Raw genomic sequence first — 22198 nt, 5'->3', positions numbered from 1 at the left:
GCAGGAAGACTATGGGAGCTGTAGTCCAAAACTGTGACCTGTCCCAGTCTCTCCTTATATGTTGTAGCTTATGGGTGCTTTAGTATGCTAAGGGTGGTGTGAAGGGCATTTAGCTTTATCACTGATCAGCAGAAAAAGAAGGCTCAGATTATTAAATATAGGAGGGCGGCTGCATTGAAAACTTGAAGATGGACTCCATTCTCCAGCTGCCCAAGCAGCTGCAGTGGCAAAGAGCCACGTGTGCCTGTGCTCAAATGGGGGAAAAAGTTTGCTTCTACAGACGTTCCAAGGCCTCCAACAAGAGCCCCTTGATCAAATAAAACAGAAACAGCTTGTCTGTACATGAACTGATTTATAGGCCCTTTGGGTCAGCATGACCTCCTTACACCAACAGGAGCCCCTGTTTGCAGGTGCAACTGGAAATTTTACAGACGATTATAAACACAGAGGTTTATTTTTTCTTCTTCTTTCCCCTGCCCAAGTATAGCATCTGCAGTTCATTTGACAAGAGCAATTGCAGTTACTGTGTCCTGCAAAACCGCCTCATGTCTTCTCTGTGTGAATTTCTAGGGAATTTTAGGGGGTCACAGTCCTTAGAAGTGTGCAGGTCCTTTCCCAGTCACTGCTTGTCATGAGTATTGAGCGGAAAGTTAGAAGCAGCAGTTTGTGCTCTAGCATATACTCCAAGTGTCCTGATTTGGTAGGGATTGTCCCAGTTAATCATGTGCATCTCATTTTTCAGCTGCCTTAAAATGTCCCAGTTTCTTTGTCCTCTTCCCACTTTCTCCCTTTATCCTGGCTTACTTCAGTTGCTGCAAACAGTTCAAAGTGGAAAAGTTGTTTGCATTCACATCAGCAGCAGGTAGAGGAGGAGGTAGAATCTTTTCCTTCACAGTAAGCTCAGGTAAAGGCAAACTGCTTCAGTCTCTTCTTCAACAACAACAACAACAATAATAATAAATTTTATTTCTTTCCTCAAGGCTCGAGACACGGTACAGCATGTTAAAATAGAAAACACAATTAAAGACATAAACTCACAGTTAAAATACAATACTATAAATCCATTAAAGTCCATGCATAAGAACACATATACAAATTAAAAAGTCATGATTTCAAACTGGTTGGGTAGGCCTGCTGGAAGAGATATGTCTTTAATGCCATTTTAAATGCAGTCAATGTTTTCAGCTATCATATCTCCCCCAGCAATTCATTCCACAGACTAGGGGCAGCAGATGAAAAAGTCTTCTGGGAAATTGTTACCAGTCTAGTCCTGGCCAGTTGGAGCAAACATTTACCAGAGAACCTGAGGGCCCAGTCATTACACCAACACTTTGCTCGGAAACTAATTGGCAGCCAGTGGAGTGCTTTTAAGTTCAGTGTAATGTGATCACTCCTGGATATACCTGTAATTGGTCTGGCTGCCATATTTTGAATCAGTTGGAATTGGTACAAAGGTAACCCCATGTATATAGCCTTGAGGTTGCCAGCACATGCACTAACATCTTTAGGTCCTCTGTTTCTAGGAAGGGACACAGTTGTGTGTCGGTCAAAGCTGATAACAGGTACTCCTGACTGTCACATCTATCTGAGCTGATATTTGGAGAGACAGGCACTCCCAAACTGCAAATACAGTCTTTTAGAGCAGTGGTTCTCAACCTATGGGTCGCAATCCCTTTGGGGGTTGAACGACCCTTTCACAGGGGTCGCCTAAGACCATCGAAAAATACATATTTCCAATAGTCTTAGGAACCGAGACAACGCAATTTTATGGTTGGGGGGTCACCACCACATGAGGAACTGTATTAAACAGTTGCGGCATTAGGAAGGTTGAGAACCTTCAGAACAAGTTGACACACCTCCAGCCCCAGAGTAGGACCCTTCATAGTAAACACCTCTGTCTTGTCTAGATTCAGTTTCAATTTGTTTTTCCTCATTCAACCCATTGTCTCTTCCAAATGTTTATTCAGAAGAGACCCAGTATCCTTAGCTGAAGCTGTCATTAATTATTCTGTCTTTCCTATTCTTCCTCATTTGCTGCCTTGACCTCACTCTGGTGTTAATTTGGTCAGATGTGTGCTGGTTTACATTAAGTGAAACATTGGAAGCCATGCTCTAGTTTCTTCCATTATTGAGGCTGTGCTGGAGAATGAAGGTTCAGAAATTTCTTAATCCTCATGCTCTGGCCTGGGGGAATCCAGTGTCCCAGAATCAAGTTTTATTGCATTGTTTGCACAAAACTATACATAATGTCAGCAGTCCACAGCATTTTTACCCTGAACAGTTATTTATTATTTTATTATTCATTTATATTCTGCCCTTCCCCCAGTGTTGGAATTCAAGATGGCTTACAAACCAGTACAAATTAAAAACATGCAAAAACACCAGTTAAAAATATGTGTAGATAAGTTATTTAAAAAGACCAATTAATAAACCTGAGCCCATGTAAAATTTATTAAAAGACAATATAAAAAAAAACAGCAAAATTAACACAGCACACCATTAAAAGTCCATCGTAATCATATTTTAAAAGCCTGAATTTCTCTGAAGATGCCAGCCACAGCTGCTGGCTAAATGTCAGGAATAAACTCTTCTAGAACACAGCCTCATAGCCTGAAATACTCACAAAAAAGTATGGTTGCCAGCCGTGAAAGCCTTCGACTTCACATTGGCCTATCTATTGCTACCCTGTGAACTTAAGGAAGTGCTCCAGCTAAGACAGATTTTAAAGAAACAAATTCCTTCTCATCAAAGGAAGAGATAACCTGAAAGCTTGCTACTGTACTGCTATGCAAACTATCTAATAACAAACCATTCTGAATGCAAGCTGTCTTGACTATGGGATTAACTGGGCAACCACAATTGTGATTGTATGACACACACACACACATATCACAACCAGCCCTTGTGGTGAGATCTAGCATTCTAGGCATAACTGCACATTTGGGTCATTCTCAGATGTGGGCACTCCTTCACTAGAACCATGAAACGACTTGAAAATACTGTGTTCTCTTTCTCGGTTGTTCATAAAGTGCTTCAGTGGTGCTTAGAGAAAGTCATATTCTGTTGGATTTTTAAAGTGAATTGCTGGCATAAAAAGATGACATTACTGGCTAAACGTTTCTGCAGGGCACCTTCCTCCTTTAACTTCCCAGTGACAGCTGTCCCATTGCATCATCAGTTCAATGAAAGCTTTGGCGGAAACAGTAACAATCTTTAAACGGGGGGAAAAGCAGAATAAAAGAACAGCCCATCCCAGTTTTATTGTCCACAGATGGCTGAATCTTACCTGTGGCTGGCACTTTGAAACCAAATCCAGGTGGCTACTAGAGCAGGAGGGTTGGAAAGAGAAGGTGGGATTTGCTCCACAAGGAGGGGATTGAGTCAAAGCTACCAACTCAACTCATGGGAAGGAAACGCTGATGCCATGGTAGAGAAAATGATAATGGTCAGTGTGAAGTCAAAGGCTTTCATGGCTGGCATCCATAGTTTTTGGAACATGGCCAAATAGCCTGAAAAACCCACAAAAACTATGATAATGGTTATTTTTAAACAAATTGTTCCCAGGTGACACTTTCCCATTTAAAATGTTCACAAGTGGAAGTGTCCATGCTACACACAAGCCTGACATTCACTTATGGTTTTTTAAAAAATAAATAAATAACCTACCAGATTTAAAGTTATATTATCAAGCAAATGCCATGACATGGATCCTAGATTGGATACAATTGAAAAATGAAAGAATTCTAACCTTGAAAGGGTTCAACTTGAGATTTAGTTGGCATGTGTACATGTGCTACGGAAAAGACAAAATTCACAGAGATTTTAGCCACCAGTACATAAGGAAAGCCTTGTTAAATGTATGGACGCAGGTAAAGAGGAAATTTTATAGAAAAATATCCTTATGGGTTTTCCCCCCAAGAAGCTTTCTATGGAAGATGGCATGAAATAAACAATTAGCTTTGATATCAAGATATAATAATCAAACAATGATGTGGCATTAATGTATCAAACCAATAGAAGAATTAGTAGACCTGGACAAGACTTTGCATTGGTTTCCATATAAACAACTTCGTGAAAGATTTAAATTAGACCAAAAAATGGAAGGGTTTGAGAATGAGGTTAATGAAATAGTCTGATTAGAGTGAAAGAAAAAGAAATAAATAAATAAGGAGGAAGTCAGTGCAGATCTGCAATTACATTTGTTGTTGCTGTTATTTGCCCTTGAATTGACACTGACTCATGGCAGTGGCTGGGACATCTCCAAGGCTCCCTGTTTTCCACTGCTCTGATCAGTTCCTGTAACTTCAGATCCTTAACCAATTTGATTAAGTCTATCCATCTGGTATGAGGTCTTCCTCTCTTTTTACTACCTTTACCTTTCCTGGCATTATTTTTTTTATAATGGGTCTTGCCTTCTCATGATGTGGCCAAAGTATGACAGACTCAATTTAATTCTCTGTCTTCCAGGGAGATTTCTGGCTTAATCTGCTCAAGGACCCATTTGTTTGTCTTTTTGGCTGTCCATTGTATTCGCAGCACTCATCTCCTGTGACATCTCCAATGAGTTGATTTTCTTTTTATGCACTTTCTTCCCTGTCCAGCTCTCACATCCGTACATAGTGATGGAAATGCAATGGCTTGGACAATTCTAACTTTAGTGTTTAGTTGTACATCTTTGCTCTTTAGGATCTTGTCTAGTTCTTTCATCGCTGCCCTTTCCATTCCTAATCTTCTTTTTATTTCCTAACTGCGGTCTCTGTTCTGATCAATGTTTGATCCAAGGTATGGGAACTCTATTTTGCTTTCTTCATTTCTATGTTGAATGTAAGTAGATCCCCCGTGGTCATTGTTTTTGTTTTCTTTATGTTCAGCAATAAGTCTGCTTTTGCACTTTTTTCTTTGATCTTCCTTAGTAATTGCTCCAAGTCCAAGATGTTTTCCACTAGCAGTATGGTGTTGCCTGCATATCTTAGTTTGCTGATGTTCCTTCCTCCTATCTTCTCATTTACACATATTCCTATCCTAGCAATTTTTATCATCTTGGCTACCACTACAAAGCCACCTGAATTAAAAAGAAAAATCCCTAGAACTGTTATCAAAGTTTTTAAAAAACTGGTTTAAAAAGACAGCTGGATTGCAAAAGATATTTTATTTTTATTTTTGGGTTTGCAGTAACTTGAAGAATACATTAAAACAAGAATGGTAATCATATGATCTGCTGATTAATTTGTTGTGGGCCTTCTAATTGTTATCAACCCAAAGTCAAACATATCAGGATTTTCTTGGCAAGATTTATTCAGAGGGGGTTTGCCATTGCCTTCCTTTAAGGTTAAGAGTGCAGAATTAATGCAGTTTGACACTACTTTAACTGTCATGGCTCCATACTATAGAATCCTGGGATTTGTACTTTGTTTTAGCACCAAAATACAAATCTGAGAATTCCATAGCATTGGACCAAGGCAGTTAAAGCGGTGTCAAACTGCATTAATTTTTCTGTGTAATGGCAGCCAAAGAGAGTGTGACTTGCCCAAGATCACTTTGTAGGATTAAGTGGCTGAGCAGGAATTTGAACCCTGGTCCCCTGCAGTCCCAGAGCAATATTCAAATCAAAAGAATGACTCTCCACACATCATGCTGATTCCCAGTTACAGTAGACGCACAGAATCAGTGGGGACTTGGAAAGTGAACTCTAGTTAGGATTCAAGTTTGATTTGGGCCAACATACACTGGCCGGACTGAGTACATTGGGCCCTTAGTATCCGCTGTGGTTTGGTTCCAGGATCCCCTGTAGATACGAAAATCTGTGGATGCTCAAATCCAATTATATACACTGCGGTAGTAAGATGGTGTCCTTCATTGAAAATGTCAAAATCAAGGTTTGCTTTTTGGAATTTTTTGTGGGGAGGGGGAATATTTTGAAGCCATGGATGGCTGAATCTGTGGATGTTGAATCTGTGAATATGGCCGACTGTAATGTGCAATTTGACCAAGCCATTTGTTGCCCTTCTTCAAGCAAAATAACTTGGGCCAACCTTGGGAAGAAAACACGTTTTGCACGTAAAAGGTCAGGAGTTACAGTATATGATGGGAACAGTTCTGTGCCTACAACCCTGGAATATTGCTTCCAGTCAAAGTAAACAACACTGGCTAGATGCTAGGCAAGCAGCACTGAACAAATAATCTGAATTGGTATAAAACAACTTTATGTCATCAGCTGAAACAGAAGAGGAAAAAACTCTTAGGGATTATAAACAAAATAGGGTAAATATTGGATGAGGAAAGATCTAGTTAACCTTGAAAATAACTTACATTTAGCACAACATTGGTCAAAGCCTTCCTGATACTGTTGGACTGCAATTGCTATCCATCCCAGCCAGCATAGCCAATGGTGTAGACTGCTAGAAGTTGGAGTCAAGCAATAGCAGGAGATCTGCATTTGCCCACATAGTTTTAAGACTGTCCAACACTTAAACCATACTGTGTAATTTTTAAGTGTAAACATGGAATATAGGTGGCTAAAGTTAGGAGGGAATGTGGCTGCAACAGTTAGAGGTTGCATGTTAGATGGAAAATTCAAAGGCAATGGCATGACATTAGAAAAAGACAATCAATTGGTAGAAACTGTGATAAAATTAAAAGGTAGGTGACAATTAAAATAATTAAGCAGCAAACAAAGTAATCAAGTTTTAAAAAGAATCAGTCAAGATTCTACATCACAGTCTACATTTTGGAATTTTACTAATCTATAGCTACGTTAAGAAACACAAGCAAACCCTTTTAGAGACAGACGGCATGGTGTAGTGGTTTGAGTGTTGGAGTACGACCTGGAGATCAGGGTTCGCTTCCCATCTGGGTGACCTTGGGCAAGTCACACGCTCTCAGCCTCAGGGGAAGGCAATGGCAAACCTCCTCTGAAAAAGTCATGCCAAGAAAACCCCATAATAGGTTCAACTTAGGGTTGCCATAAGTCAGAAAGCACTTGAAGGCACACAACACTTACACAATGAACTGAGATGTGCATCCGGACAAGAGGGCTCCAAAGTGCATTGGGCATATCTGATATATACTGGGCACTGCAGTTATGCTCCAACACTTACTAGAGGGTGTCTGATGAGCACTGGGGAGCATCCCTTGTTTGCATCAGTGCCTGTTACACATTAAACTGTTTCACATTAGTCACTCCATTGGCTATCATAGCTCAGTGCACACCCATACATAATTAGCATCACAGTAATTCTGATCTCCTCACATACAAATCCACTTACAAATATATAACTCCCACAATGAATTCCAGCCATCATTTGTAATTTAAAATGCCTGAGTACGTAGGAATGCTATTATTGGAAATGAAATGACTACTAAGTTAGTACCAATCACTTGCCTGTATAGTGGTCCCTCCACAAGTGCTGGGGTTAGGGATGAAGGATCCCTGTGAAAATGAGAAAAACCCGCAAATTAAAAAACAACATTCTTTTTACCTAAGAGAACATCTCTCTAGAAATCTCCAGCTCCTCCAGTTTAACTCTTATGGTCAACACCTGCCAGAAGTTGATCATAGAATCATGTTGAAGAACCTACAAATTCCTAGAGAAGTGTTTTCGCTAGGAACTTCTAGGTTCTCCAGCACAACTCTGTAGGCAACTTCTGGCAGAGTTGCACTGGAGAACCTACAGATTCCTAGAGAGAACATATTAATCAAAACTGCAAATAATCAAATCTGCAAAAGTCAAAGCCGCCAATATGGAGGGCCAAATGTATCTGTTGTCCCATTAGCACCTTGGCTCCAAAAAAACAGCTTTTGGATGGTTTGACAGCCCCATAAATGATTTTGGGTTGTATGGAGGGCTGCTCCACTCCCCTAATTCCACTGACAGAAACAGTTAATTCAGCAAATATCTCCCTGTTGGATTTAGGCCATTATCTATCTTAGGAGGATGAATATTACTAAATTGGGATACCACAACAGAAAAGGCCCTATTCTTTGTAAATGCATAATGCATTTCTCCCACCGATAGCATTCTACGAATTCATATATTTGTCTCTTCTCTGGAAACTGCTTGGAGTGCAGTATATTTGTGGGAAATAACATATCTAAATAAATGAATTGTGAGTAATTCATAGTTCATGTTTGTATTTTTATCTTCTACAGAGGAAATCACTGATCGCGTTGGAAAAAGAAGATGAAGAGGAGAGAAACAAAACCATTGAGAGCCTGAAGACAGCACTGAGGACCAAACCTATGAGGCAAGTGGTCTTTTTTTATTTTTTGCCAATATTTAATTATATTGGCTGGCATCCCTCTAGAGTAGACCAATTCCATCAGTTTTTGAATAGTGAGTCAACATGTAGTTCACTGATTCAGTTGGTCTACTAGTCAGGACTGTAATTATTTTTATTTGTAAGCTGCTGTGAGACAGAATATAAAATAGTAATAATAATTGTTACCAACAACCACAATTTTTTTGGTTCTCTTTGGATCCTACATTGGGGTTTTGTAGCAAAAATATTGTCATTGTGCATTCACAAAGAATTATGCCTGAATTGTACAGCACAACCTTAGTATTAACAGGCAACATTTCACAGCTAAATTAAGACATCAAATGTGCCACTAAACTCACAACCAAATGCTCATGCATATCTATGAGCAATGTCACTGCATGCCAAGTCGGATTCTGCAACCTTGAATTACATGTGGCTGTTTCACTTCTACGGGGGGTGGGAATAATTCATCCCTTGGTGTTGTTGGACTGTAAGTCCCAGCAACTCTAACCAGTATAGCTTATGACTAGGAATGCTGGCATTTAGAATCCTAGAATAAAATAGAATCATAGAAATAGAAAAGCCCCCCCCCAAAGAGCCCGATTATATCTGGATAGACATGCGATTCCTATCCCTGTTCTAGCCCTCCATCAGGGCTAGCCTGGAAGAAGAGGCTCCTCCCTCCATAACTGTCATCCTCCGGCCTGCGAGGGAGTTGACCAGGCAGGCCCAGCTCCATCAGGACTAGCCTGAAGAAGAAGAGCCCTCCCTCAGGTCCATCTGCCTTGGTCCAGGCCTCAGAGGAAGAGAAGAATGCTGGACCTGATCCCCTCACCATTCCCTTCTCCTTTTATGTCGTGTCTTTTTAGATTGTAGCCTGAGGGCAGGGAACCCTCTGTTGTAAACTGCTCAGATTCCCAGTGATTGGGTGGCATATAAATAAATCCTATTATTATTAAATTATTATTATTAAATAAACATGTTAAGGATTGGCAGGACTATAACAAGAGAGGAAGGGACAAAATGAGAGCATTGCACGCACATGCACACACACATCCTGCAAATTCCTTCAGTTCCCAACTTTCTAGCATTGCAGTAACTTGAAACTTCAGTTGAGCATTTGCTTTTTTCTGTGGCTCCAGAGGCTAGAACATGAACCAATGAATTCAAATGACAAGAAAAAAGATTCCAGCTAAACATTTTTGACTGAAAGGGCTGTTTGACAATAGTTCCCAAACTTTGGTTGTCCAGATGTTTTGGGCTTCAGCTCCCAGAAGCCCCACCACTGAAATTCTACGACCTGAAATCCAAAACCTCTGGATGACCAAAGTTTGTGAACCACTGGAATAGAGTGTTGCTCTATGTCAGAGGTAGGGTTGCCAGATGACCCTATTATAAGGGATATCACTTAGTTGAGGACCAGAACGTTTGTCCCTTGTAGAGCTGACAGGTGTACATTTTTTTAAGACATGCTTCTTATTTGAGGGTTGGAAAGCTTTTTCTTTTATATAGATTTAATAAGATGTCCCTCCAAAATCCCCTATTTGGGCATGTGGTCCATTAAGACAGAAATATGTGTATTATGTGTATTTTTGCGTACTGCCCCACTATTTGAAAACCACCTCTGTAGTCCAATGTCCAGAAGGCCCAGCATTTCCAGCCTGTTTCTCATGGCAGATAGTCTTTCTGATGTATGTTTCCATATGCACTTGTATTTTTTCCTCCAGATTTGTAACCAGATTCATTGACCTGGATGGCTTGACTTGCATTTTGAACTTCCTGAAGAGCATGGACTATGAGACCTCAGAGTCTCGGATACATACCTCTCTCATTGGATGCATCAAAGCACTGATGAACAACTCTCTGGGAAGAGCTCATGTCCTCGCCCACACAGAGAGCATTAATGTAATTGCTCAGAGTCTGAGCACAGAAAACATTAAGACAAAAGTGGCAGTGCTGGAAATCATGGGCGCTGTGTGCCTGGTTCCCGGGGGCCACAAAAAGGTACTGGAGGCCATGGTGCATTACCAAAAATATGCCAGTGAAAGGACTCGATTTCAGGTATGAAGTTTCTTCTTGTCGCTTTGGTCAGTTGCAAATTCTGGGCTTCCTTTGACTTAATTGTGTTATTCATCTGTGCTTGGAAAGTGCCTTTTCTGACTTAAAACTCCCAGAATTGCCAACCAGAAACTGGTTGGGGATTCTGAGACATGTAGTCCAAAATGAGTTATTTCTGTGGTCTGGGGTATTTGGATTTGGGGCTTTTTGTTTGTAATTTGATTGTAACTTGATAAGAATGATTCTCAACATAAAAATATCCTTAAATTATGGATGTTGGGTGGATGCAAGTAGTTTACACTGATAGTTTTACCCTCCTGCTCATCTGTATGAACTAATAATAACACAGACTTTATTAATAAAAAAAGCACCCTTGTATTCTGCAGACATTAATAAATGACCTGGATAGAAGTACAGGTCGATACCGGGATGAAGTGAGCCTCAAGACAGCCATCATGTCCTTTATCAATGCAGTTTTAAGCCAAGGAGCTGGCGTGGTAAGTGTGGAAACTGGAGGTATACACAATCTGGATGTAGGCTGTGCAACTGATGAGTAATTAGTCAGCAAGATTTCTGCCAAGAATTTCAGCAAGTGTCTCAAATTTTGCATTGACATTCCTTGACCCCACAAACTGCTGCACTGCAGAGCACAGTATCAAACATTATACATATGCAAGTAAGGGGCAGGTATGGAGGGTGGTGAGTAGGGCTGCTGACTCTGGTGTCAGTGGAGCAGTCAGTCCACTTGGGAGTTTAGTGCAAACTTTACAAGATGTTGAACTCTATCCCCAAAATGGATTCAACAGAGTGGAGCCATTCCTCCTCCCTACCCAGACACTGAAGTCCACCTGCTGGTCTAGGCTGAGGTCAGGCATTTCCCAGCGATACCAAGAGCAGCAAATAGCTCAGTCCAACCACTCATTTTTCTCCCTTGAGAAAGTTGGAAGCTGTTCTTGAAAAGTGATTTGTACACCTCAAGTCTGGGGGGAGACCCAGTGAAGGTACTTTGCCAGAAGATCCCTCAATTTCGTCAGGACAGTATTTTGAAACTAAAAGGGAGCCAGGATACTTCAGGGCCTCATGGAATTTTGTTTTCCACACACTTCTTTGTGTGTCAAGTACAAGGCATGCATACAGCCTCCTCTTCCTCCTTCAAGAAAAATGAGGAAGCTCTCAGTGTAAGGGCATTTTGTGCCTCTCCTCACTAAAGGTGTGTTGTATGGTGAGAGTGAGAATGTAAAAACCTGTTTATACGATACAGTGATATTAGGAAACATGACGTTCAAAGCCCTTTGCTGTGTGGTGTTCTTCACACATTCCATAATATCAAAAGCCCTTGCTGGGTTGATATGTCAGCAGCAGAACTATGTTCAAGCCAGATATCCCCCAGTCTTTCAATTTACTGTTGTCACCATTAAGGCTTTTTATGATGGCTATAGTAGGGTTTTCTCACTGGTAGAACACAGAAGATTTCTCAAGCCATCCTTTTTTTTTTCTTTTTCTTTTTGTCTTGGTTCTGGGGTTTCAACAGAACCAGGCATCAAAGAAGCAGGCACCTGATGCTTGGTAGAAACCATCTCTACCAGGAGATGTGTGCTGGGCAGCCAGGCACAATATCACAGACAGACTGTTTTGCTCCTCTGAACTTAAATAAGATCTTGGTCTAAGTTTCTGTGTTCACCCCGTACCCTAGCATTGGTTGCATAAACAAACAAAAACAAACAACTTCATTTATATACCACTTCATACTGAACTAACAGTGTCTAAGCGGTTTACAACTGTAAGCTAATTGCTCCCAACAAGCTGGGTACTCATAAGCTTCAATACCCTGTTTTGAGGAACTATTCTATATTTGTAAATTAATGAAGGAACATCATGCATTGTAGGGCAGAGGCAAGAACTGCTAGTGAAAAGAGGAAGATGCCCAGTATGCCCCTTCCCTGCCTAAATCCTAGCAGTCTTGTTTCATCTCCTAGCCCATTACTCTACTGTAACCACAAGAACTGAGATATCTTTTAGGAACTTTTCCCCATACTTGTGCCATTCCTTGAAATATAAAATAATCTAAAAGGTTGTTCTTCTAGAGGAAAAATCTCTGAAATATTTCCTCTCCCACCCTTTCCTCTTTTCCAGGAAAGTCTGGACTTCAGACTCCATCTTAGATACGAATTCCTCATGCTTGGAATTCAACCTGTAATTGACAAACTAAGAGAGCATGAAAATTCCACGTTAGATAGGTAAGATTCTTGGGTTGATAAGAACTGTCTTGTGTGCAGTGGTGTTCTTTTTATGCCTTTTCCTTTCCTGCTCCCTACTTAACTTTCCTTGGATTTTGTGCATATTGAAAACAAAACACAACAAAACAAGTATTTTCATGAAACTTGACTTAACAGCTGCAGCATCCCCATTATGCATGATTACTTCAATGCAGCCTGAAACTCACCAATAGGAATCTAAGGGTGCTTGTTAGTCATGTTGATGTTTTACAAAATGCTTTCTAATCTCTAACTTTCCTCCTCAAGCCACATCACTTACAAAAGAAATATAGTTGTTAATTTGCTGGTAATAATTAGCACCCGCAGTTTGGGACGCCACACAGTTCTTTGCCACTAGCCTTACTAGATAAAGGAATTGGACAAAAAAGAAGAAACTGGCAATTGACAGGGAAACTGCAAATGTGGGAGCTAGATGTAAGCAAGGTTAAGTTGGTTGAGACCAATTTCATGGAGAAGTGAACCTTTAGAAGGTGCTTGGAGGATAAGACAGATGTGGCTTGATGAACAAGGGTATAAGAAATGACCTGGCCTTTCAGAGGGTTGCTTCAGACACAATGTAATATTTTTGGATGCCATTCTCTGACTTCATGTATGTGTGTGTTTAAAATAGTCAAACCATGCTTCTCTTGTCCCAAATTATTTTCTGGCAATTCCTGGCACCCGTTGCAACATTTTATTTCTATACTCAAGGTATTATTCTTTTTAATTCTGAGACGTGTGTGTGTTGTTTGCCTTCAAGTCATTTCTGACTTACGGTCACCCTAAGATGAACCTATTCTTGGCAAGTTTCATCAGAGGGGGTTTGCCATTGCCTTCCTCCTAGGCTGACAGACTGTGAGTTGCCCAAGATCACCCAGTGGGTTTGCATGACCAAGCGGGAATTGGAACCCTGCTCTCCAGTCATAGTCCAGTGCAGTGGTCCCCACACTGTGCCCTTTAACAGATTTTGGACTTCAGCTCCCAGAAGCCTCAGCCATGTTGGCCAATAATCTGGGATTCTGGAAGCTAAAGTCCAAAATCCCTTAAAGGGCACAGTTTGGGGACCACTGATCCATTGCTCAGACTACTATGCCATACTGGCTCATACTGAAACATGCCAGTGTGTCCCATGCCTTATTTCTTTATCTCCCTTTAAATTTAGAGTTATCATGCATCAGATGGGCATCAGACTATAACACTATGAACAAAGAATTAAATCAGAAAGGAGAAAATTTGCTTTTCACGCCATAGGGCCAGGAGTCAGGATACATCTCAATTGTCTCTTGAAGTCATTTTGGACTTATGGTAACCCTAAGGCAAACTCACACTTCTTTAGAGCAATCTGGAAAAGCCTAGAGAATCATAATGGCTTAGACCAGAAATGAGAAACCATGGAAAGCTAAGGAGGCTACATTAGCCTTGTAGAAGACCTTGGCGGACCACAGCTTTCCACTACACTGCCCTCCTCCTGCAAAAAAACAAAATAAAACAAGTTTTGCAAATTGCAAAAAATATATTTGTTTTTTCCCCACAACCCTCTAGCATTTCCACCATATTTTGAGGCCTTCACTGGTCATGTTAGGCCCATGGGAGACCTTTTTTTAACAACAGGAAGTTTTCATAAAGGGAATTCCTGGATTTAAATTGCCCCAGAGGAACTGCAAAATGTGGTGGATGTGTCCTATGTTTCCAGAAGAAAGTTTAGAGCATTTCAGAGACCCAAAAAAAATTTTTTTTGAAAAATTTAGCATATTTTTTTAACTCTTGGGAGCCCCAGGAGGACTTCAGACTTGGCGAAACTAGCACATCTTTACCTGGGCTTATAGGGTTGTGTGATTGCAGAAGGTCAAAAGAGGCAATTTGTTTTGCCCCGGGGCATTCTAGGGGCCACATAGTTTGCCAAAAATATGCCCCTAAAACTAAGAAGATAGAAACTGGTTTTTAATAAATGGGCAGGGTTTTTTTATTATTATTATTTTAACAGCAAAGTGGGAGTTGCCACCTGTTTGAAAGATGAATTGCATTTGCAACTCTTAAAGGTTTCCAGGAGGAGCATTTCATCCTTTGGAGGGATAATAAAAAAAAGGGCAATCTGGGGAATTTGAAGGGGTTGTGGGTCATGAGACAAGTCCTTGAGGACCTACATGAGGCCCTGGGAATACTTTGCGGCTCTCCAGTTTTAAATGGTCCAGCCATTTGGGCAGGAGCAATCATATGGGTCTTGACCATGGAGTGAGCAAGCTACTGTGAAGTAGAAAAATGTCAGATCTACAAAAAGTATCCACATGATGAGTTCCTAACTGTGTGGCTAGGTCCTAGCAGTGCAGACAACCACTTATGAAAAAGCAGCTTCCTTGTGGCTCCCATGGTAGACCAAAGATACCTTCTTGACTTGACATTTCCTATGTTTAAATTGGAGATCAGAGACTGCAGAGTTGGTAAGAGGATGAATTTCCTTGACTTTTCATCCTTCTGAATGACATGTAAGGAAATGGCTTAGTTGCTTCAAAAATTCCTGAGTAGCAATATAACCCTTTTCTCTCTCTTTTTTTTTTTTTTTTTTGCATATGTTCACTAAAGTTGTTCCCATAAACCATTCCAATACAGTAAATATGTTTCTAGATGGCTCTTTTTGTCTTTTCCCTCTTTACAGGCACTTAGACTTTTTTGAAATGCTCAGAAATGAAGATGAATTGGAGTTTGCCAAAAGATTTGAATTGGTATGTATGTTGAACTCCTAACTTTTCTTGGGCTATTTTTCTCCCATTTGGGCTCGGCACCCAAACAGATAAATCACTCTGCTCAAGGGATGGATAACACGTAGCCTTCCAGATGTGGTTAGACAGCAGCTTCATCTTTCTTTGCCATTGGACATACTGGCAAGTGCTTTTAGGAATTCTTGGGTGCTCACAGAAACTTGTCTGGAACATTCACATGTCAAAAACAACATCTTGCCAAGTATTTTACCTTTTCCAGAACTTACAAAGTTACTTTTTAAAAGTAATTACTTTTTATGTACTTTGTTACGTAACTCACTACATATACACAACACAGTTTATTAGTGTGGAATCCCCCCTCCCCATTTTTTAAAAAAGGATTTCATCACAGTGCTGGTTCCTTCTCTGTACCCTACCATAAGAACCATTAGAATTTATAAGAGAGACATAAAAATTCTGCTTAGACCAAAAAATTCTGCTTAAACTGCCTCTTAACTTAACAAAGTAACTCAGAGGCTCAATAGACCACCCCGAAGCCTGAATGGGGCTGCGGCAACCTCACACCACAGCCCCAATCCAGCCTTTCAACAGTGCAAAAAGGAGCTGCAAAAAGCAGCTCCTTTTTGCGCCCTCAAAAAGGATGCCATAGCTGCAGTGGCACAGCTATATGGCTCTCCTTCAGCACTGCGTCATATGGATGCAGTGCCAAAGGAGTGTCATGATGCCTTGGGGGCAGAGTCAGGACGTGCTTCATCTGGATGCGATGCCCCGACTCTGCCCCCAGGCCGGCCTTCTAGGCTGGTCTATACGGGGCCTTAGTGATGTAGTGAAAAAGTAATTTAACAAAGGTTCTATGAAAAATTTAAACTTTTCCTCCCACAAAAAAGAAGTATCACCATTTCTAGATCTATTCTTTATTCAGTTATTTTTTAATATTTCTGTTATCTTTGACTATTTTCATCTACTTCTTGTGCCCTCTCCAAATATACCAAACTGCAGGTAAGTCAATAACTTACAACTCACTACATTCAAACTCTGGGTCTTCCTACACACCACATAATAATGTGCACAAAGTCAGTTGTGGATCAATTGTAATTACCACTGGCAACTTCTAACTGTCTGTGGAAATTTTAAGCACTAATTCTGTGTGGAAACATCTCCGTTTAATTTCAACTGTGTTTTCCTCCCATCACAACAATGCAGGTCCATATAGATACGAAAAGTGCAACCCAGATGTTCGAGCTCACAAGAAAAAGGCTGACTCATTCAGAAGCCTACCCGCACTTTATGTCTATCCTTCACCACTGTCTCCAAATGCCTTGTGAGTGAATATATCTTTTCTATCTATACTCATAGCTGAGGTTTTGGAACTAAGAACAGTGCCAGGCTGCTAAACTCTCAATTCCTTTGGGTGAAGCCGAAAATGCTGTTGCTGTGATATGCTCTGTAGGGATTATGACAATGGATTTCTTAAAACTTTGATATTATCCCAAACAGTTTATTTGGATTTTATGCTTTGCTTTGCAGAAAACCTTTTGTGTATTTTGAGATACTGTGTGTATGTAACTTTTTTTATAAAACATATTTATTACTCATGAAAAAGAACAGTTTGGGATCTTGCTTTTTTTTCCTTCTTCTTAATATCTCTCCCCCACCCCAATTACTTCTTCATTCTGAATTTTCTTTACTTTCATTTACATTTTAGGATTCCCCTCTACTTCTGTGTACCAGTGTGCTGACTGTTTTTATGTATTAGAAATGGGGCCCCATGCTCCATTTGGAGAAGGAAATGATCCCACCAAAAGAAGGGGTGGACCCAATTTGTGTTCATGTTCTCTTCCAAGTGCGCTTCCCATCCTCTTGTGCTTCCTTTCCCCTTGTGCTATTTTTTATTATTTCCTGGAGCATCCTACAATTCCCAAAGCTGATTTTCAGAGGGCTACCTAAAGGAAGGGGAAGGAACCACTGAAATATGTCCTCCACTTCTACTAGTGTGAGTGAAGTCCCACTTTCAGGAACTCTGGATCCAAGCTACTGACTTTCCTGCCATAAAGGAGAAAACTTGGAACAATTATGTAGAATTATAGAGTTGGAAGAGACCACAAAGGCCATCCAGTCCAAACTCCTGCCATGCAGGAATACACAAAGCACTCCTGACAGATGACTATCCATTTGTCAATTCATCTATTTGTCATGTTTGAAAGCCTCCAAAGAAAGAGACTGCACCGCACTTTGAGACAGCATCTTCCACTGTCAAACAGCTCTTACCATCAAGAAGTTCTGCCTATTGTTGAGGTGGAGTCTTTTCCTGTAGTTTGAATCCATTGTTCCAGGTCCTGTTCTCTGGAACAGCATAAAACAAGCCTTCTCTATCTTCAGTATGACATCTCTTCAAATACGTAAACAGGGCTCCAGGTCCTGTTCTCTGGAGCAGCAGAACACAAGCTTGCTCTATCTTCAATATGACATCTCTTCAAATCTGTAAACAGGGCTATCATGTCACCCCCTTCCCCAGGCTGAACATACCCAGGTCCCTAAGCTACTCCTCATAGGGCATGGTAGTTTCCAGACTTTTCACCATTTTGGTTGCCCTCCTCTGAACATGTTCCAGCTTGTCAATATCCCTCTTTAATTGTGATGTCCATAAATGGACACAATATTCCAATTGAGGTACTGTATGACCAAAGCAGAATAGAATGGTATTATTACTACCGATGATCTAGACACCAAACTCTTATTGATGCAACCTAGGATCATATTGGCTCTTTTAGCTGCTTCATCACATGTTGACCCATGTTCAGCTTGTGGACTACTAACACTCCCAGCCCCCTTACATATGTACTGTTGTCAAGCCAGGTGTCCCCCATCCTATATGTGAGGTTTTCATTTTTTTTCCTGCCTAAGTGTAGTCCCTTACATTTCTGTTTGTTGAAATTCATTTTGTTAGTTTTGGCCCAACTTTCTAATCCGTTAAGGTCATTTTGAATTCTGATCCTGTCTTCTGGGGTATTAGCTACCCCTTCTAATTTGGTGTCATCTGCAAATTTGATAAGCATGCCCTCTCTTCTTTAACTCAAGTAATTGATAATTACTCTCTTCAAGAATACAGCTAGTATCCTATTTCAAGTTAAGGATTTCTTTCCTGACCCAAACAATGTGTGCAGCACCCTCAGACCATCCAAGTTGTATGCTTTCCTTACCTACTGACATTGCAATCACCTGTGCAAAAGGCTTTTCCTCCATTGTCTCCAATTCTTATAGTGCTTTAGTAGAAGGCTTATGCCTAGTTAAGCCTATTATCTGATTCCTTCACCAGTCTTTGGATCAAAGGGTAACCTTATGGACCCTTGTTTCTCTAAATTGTTTCAGCTGTCATTTATGACTTCAGAACTGTCTTGCGAAAACATTATATTTGAGATAGTCCTCATGTTGATCCCATAATTCACCTGCACTTGATGGTTGCTCAAATGCACAGATGTATGTAAACGTCTTCCTTAATTGGAAAGGCATTTTTAGAAGTGCCAAGCCCTCTTCCCTCTCAGAGTCTTCTGCAGAGAAGTCCCTGAAGTGTTGCTTTCTTAAATATTTCACATAGCTGACAATAGGTTTTGAATGATTTTGCATTCTTGCACGATTCCACTATTTGTAAATGCAGCATCCACTGAAATCATTCAGTTTCATATTGCAAATGCCGATCTAAATTCGCTTGTTGGTCCTGATAAGAGTGAGCCATTGAATCCATAAAAATTTAGTAAGTGAACAGTTTGTTAATTCCCATTGATTTAATGGTTCTAATGTTGTTGCAACTCACAGTTGGATTTTAGCCATAGAATCCATCCCTCCAAATATTTTGTCCTATCTTTTCCCTCCTCCACCCTGCCTTTTTGGGGAAGTGGCCTGCCTCATTCCATTTTTAATCGCTAAGCATTTATGAGTACAGATAATCTCTTGGAATGCCATAGCTGTCTTCTAATCCCATGTCCTTTTCTGTCTTTGACCTGCCCGTGCCATTTTATTGGAACGTTCTGAGCAAGGATGTTAATGTGGTTTCGCTTTGACAGAGTTCTGTTTCTTTTCACTGGAAAATGTGCAGGAAGCCTGGCTCTGTGATTTATCATGCAGAAAGTATTTTGATATTCTACAAACAGCTTCAGCAAGCCCAGTGTGTATGTTGCGTTACCACAATGTGGAATAGTACTCTTCACAGTTAGAAGTGAAATTTGCCCCTTGGAAGCACAACCTGGGCAAATATTTAACTAAAGAAATACTTGAACAAGACTCTGCTGTGTATTTTTGGTGCCACCCTCTCTGACCACCATTTTCTGTAGGAATGCGTGGCTACTCTTCTGATCCTGTTTTGGTGCCCAGCACATTTGAGCTTCTATCTTCCTAACAGTGGGAGTGATAACTGATAACAGCATTCCTTCTATTTAGAAAACCATTTTACCACTCAAATTCTTTGGCCAGATTCTAATAGCTAATACCCCCTAGAACAGACCATTTGAATCAATTGTTGTTGTTGTAAAGTGCCTTGTTGTTTTTGTTGTGTATCTTCAAGTCATTTCTGACCTATGATGACCCTAAGGTGAACCTATCATGAGGTTTTCCTGGCAAGTTTCTTCAGAGGCCAGTCACTGAGGCTGAGAGAGTATGACTTGCCCAAGGTCACATAGTGGGTTTACATAATTCAAATCCTGGGCTCCAGAGTCATAATCCAAAACTTAAACACTATACCATGCTGGCTCTTGAGTGTATTATGAACTAGTCAATGTGGCTCCTTGTCAACTTGAAGTTATGGTCACTCTGTTGTAGGGTTTTCTTGGCACAATTTCTTCATAGGATGTCTGCCATTGCTTTCCTCTGAGCTTGGGGGGAGCACGACTGCCCCAGGGTCACCAAGGGGATTCCCATGGCTGAGCAAGGGATTTGAACTTTGGTCTCTTGGAATTGTAGATAACACTCAGATAACTATAGGGTTCAACAGATTGCCCTTAAGGCATGGCCTGCAGCCGCCCTTTTTAGCGCCGGATTGGGGCCACAGCAACTGTGGCCTTGATCTCACCTTTCTGTACCACAGAAAGGGTGCCATAGCTGCCTGCACTGCGACTTTTTGGTGCTCCTTTGGCTCTGCGTCATCTAGATGCAGCACCAGAGGAGCACTGTGATTCTGCCCACCGCGTGGTGTGGCGCACAGCATCATGTCGGCCTGGGGATGGAGTCGGGGCATGCATTGTATGGATGCCACACCCTGACTCGGCCCCCAGGCCGGCCTGTCATGCGGGCTCCATATTGAATCAATTGCTGAATAGTAAGCCAGCATCTCTGTAAACACCATTGATACAGTGGTTCTACTCTAGTTGGAGACTAGCAAGTGGATGTAGGGCTCTTTTCACAATGCATTCCTCCCATGGGCTAATGGTTCTCTTGTCTTTTCTGTCTTTGGGACAGTTGCACCATCATCACAAAGACCCAAAACACACTGCAGAAATAACCCAGTTTGAGACCGCTTTAACATCCCAGGCTCAGTGCTAGGGAATCCTGGAAACTATAGTTTATTCTGGCACCAGAGCTCTCTGACAGAGGTTAAATTCCTCACAAAACTACAGTTGCCAGAATTCCCTAGCAATGAGCCAGGGCAGTTAAAATGGTCTCAAACTGGATTATTTCTGCAGTGTGTTTTGGACCAAAGAGAGCTAGGTAATGAGTGACGTAGTCTTTGAATATGATATATACGTATGAAATATGTATGTCAAAATAAGAGCAGTGCCCCCTATTAAGAATTTTTTCCTCCCCAACATTTTGCTTCAGTGCCCAAATCTTTAGCATTGCAGAAGTGAAAACTTCAACATCTGTTTGCAATGCTAGAAATTTTGGGACGAAAAGAAAACTTCATTGGGGGGACAGACTTCTCATGCAGATGAACAACGGCCTCATTTCCCCCCCCCCCCAAACGTTTGCTCTCCCCACACACAATTTGTTTTATGCAACTGTTTTTTTAATCATTATCTTCCCCCCCACACACACACTATGTATCACTGTCTTTTTTCTTATTCTCCTTTTTAGATAAGAGAAATGGCAACACAGTTCAGTACTGGTTACTGCTGGACCGTATAATACAACAAATAGTTATTCAGAATGACAAAGGGCAGGATCCAGACTCCACACCATTGGAAAACTTTAACATTAAAAATGTTGTCCGAATGTAAGATCTCTAAAATACTTTTTAAATTGCTAAAACTGGAAAATATTTTCCTCAGTATGTTTGGTCTTTTGTTATTTTATTATTTTTTGTTTAATATTATTTTTTTCATTTTGTGGTTTGATTTTTATATTTTGTTTTGCTCCACTCCCATGCAACAGGGAAATAATTTTCTAATTTGTTGAATGGAAACAGGGCAATTAAGCTGAATCAATTTACCTTTTCTTACCCCTTGAGAAAAGTGAATGCCTCTCCCTGATTATTACTAATATAAGTTGTATTTTGATACTAGCTTCCCATTGTCTTGATTGAGTTCCGCAAAATCCTGCAACAGTGGGCAACTATGGCATGGTCTTCTGGAAACTATCAATTCATTCTCCCCCCCCCCTCCTTTATTTTTTGGAGATGCCAGGAAAAGGGTGGTCCAGGGAGTTTAAAGGAGTCAAGGATTGCCAAAACAAAAGTTGTTGAGGCCTGTTTTGGTGCCAGCACTACATTTTGCCAACTTCTGGCATACAGCTAAGAACATATGGAGGGCATGACCCATCAAAAGCTGCTGTGGTACACCATTATGTTTTCCACAGAGGTCACTGTGACACCTCCTAGAAGACTACAAGGCAAGGCATGAAGTCAGTATGTGCCGTGTTCTTCACAATGGTACTCTTGAACAAGTAGAATTCAGTGGCATACTGCCTCCAAACACTGACATT

General features: G+C 40.8%; 1 protein-coding gene across 1 annotated transcript in view; it reads left to right on the top strand.

The window, feature by feature from the left end:
• DAAM1 (dishevelled associated activator of morphogenesis 1) overlaps positions 1-22198 on the top strand; it is a 159535-nt gene that overhangs the window by 80277 nt on the left and 57060 nt on the right. Inside the window, 7 exon segments of the mRNA XM_042469934.1 lie at positions 8150-8244; positions 9987-10320; positions 10704-10814; positions 12451-12554; positions 15226-15292; positions 16493-16610; positions 21353-21491. Of these exon segments, the coding sequence (XP_042325868.1) occupies positions 8150-8244; positions 9987-10320; positions 10704-10814; positions 12451-12554; positions 15226-15292; positions 16493-16610; positions 21353-21491 (968 nt within the window).

Source organism: Sceloporus undulatus, chromosome 1 (genome assembly GCF_019175285.1).
Source record: "Sceloporus undulatus isolate JIND9_A2432 ecotype Alabama chromosome 1, SceUnd_v1.1, whole genome shotgun sequence".
Lineage (NCBI taxonomy): Eukaryota > Metazoa > Chordata > Lepidosauria > Squamata > Phrynosomatidae > Sceloporus > Sceloporus undulatus.
The sequence above is the reverse complement of the archived record's forward strand: the minus strand, read 5'-3'. Positions and strand labels throughout refer to the sequence as shown.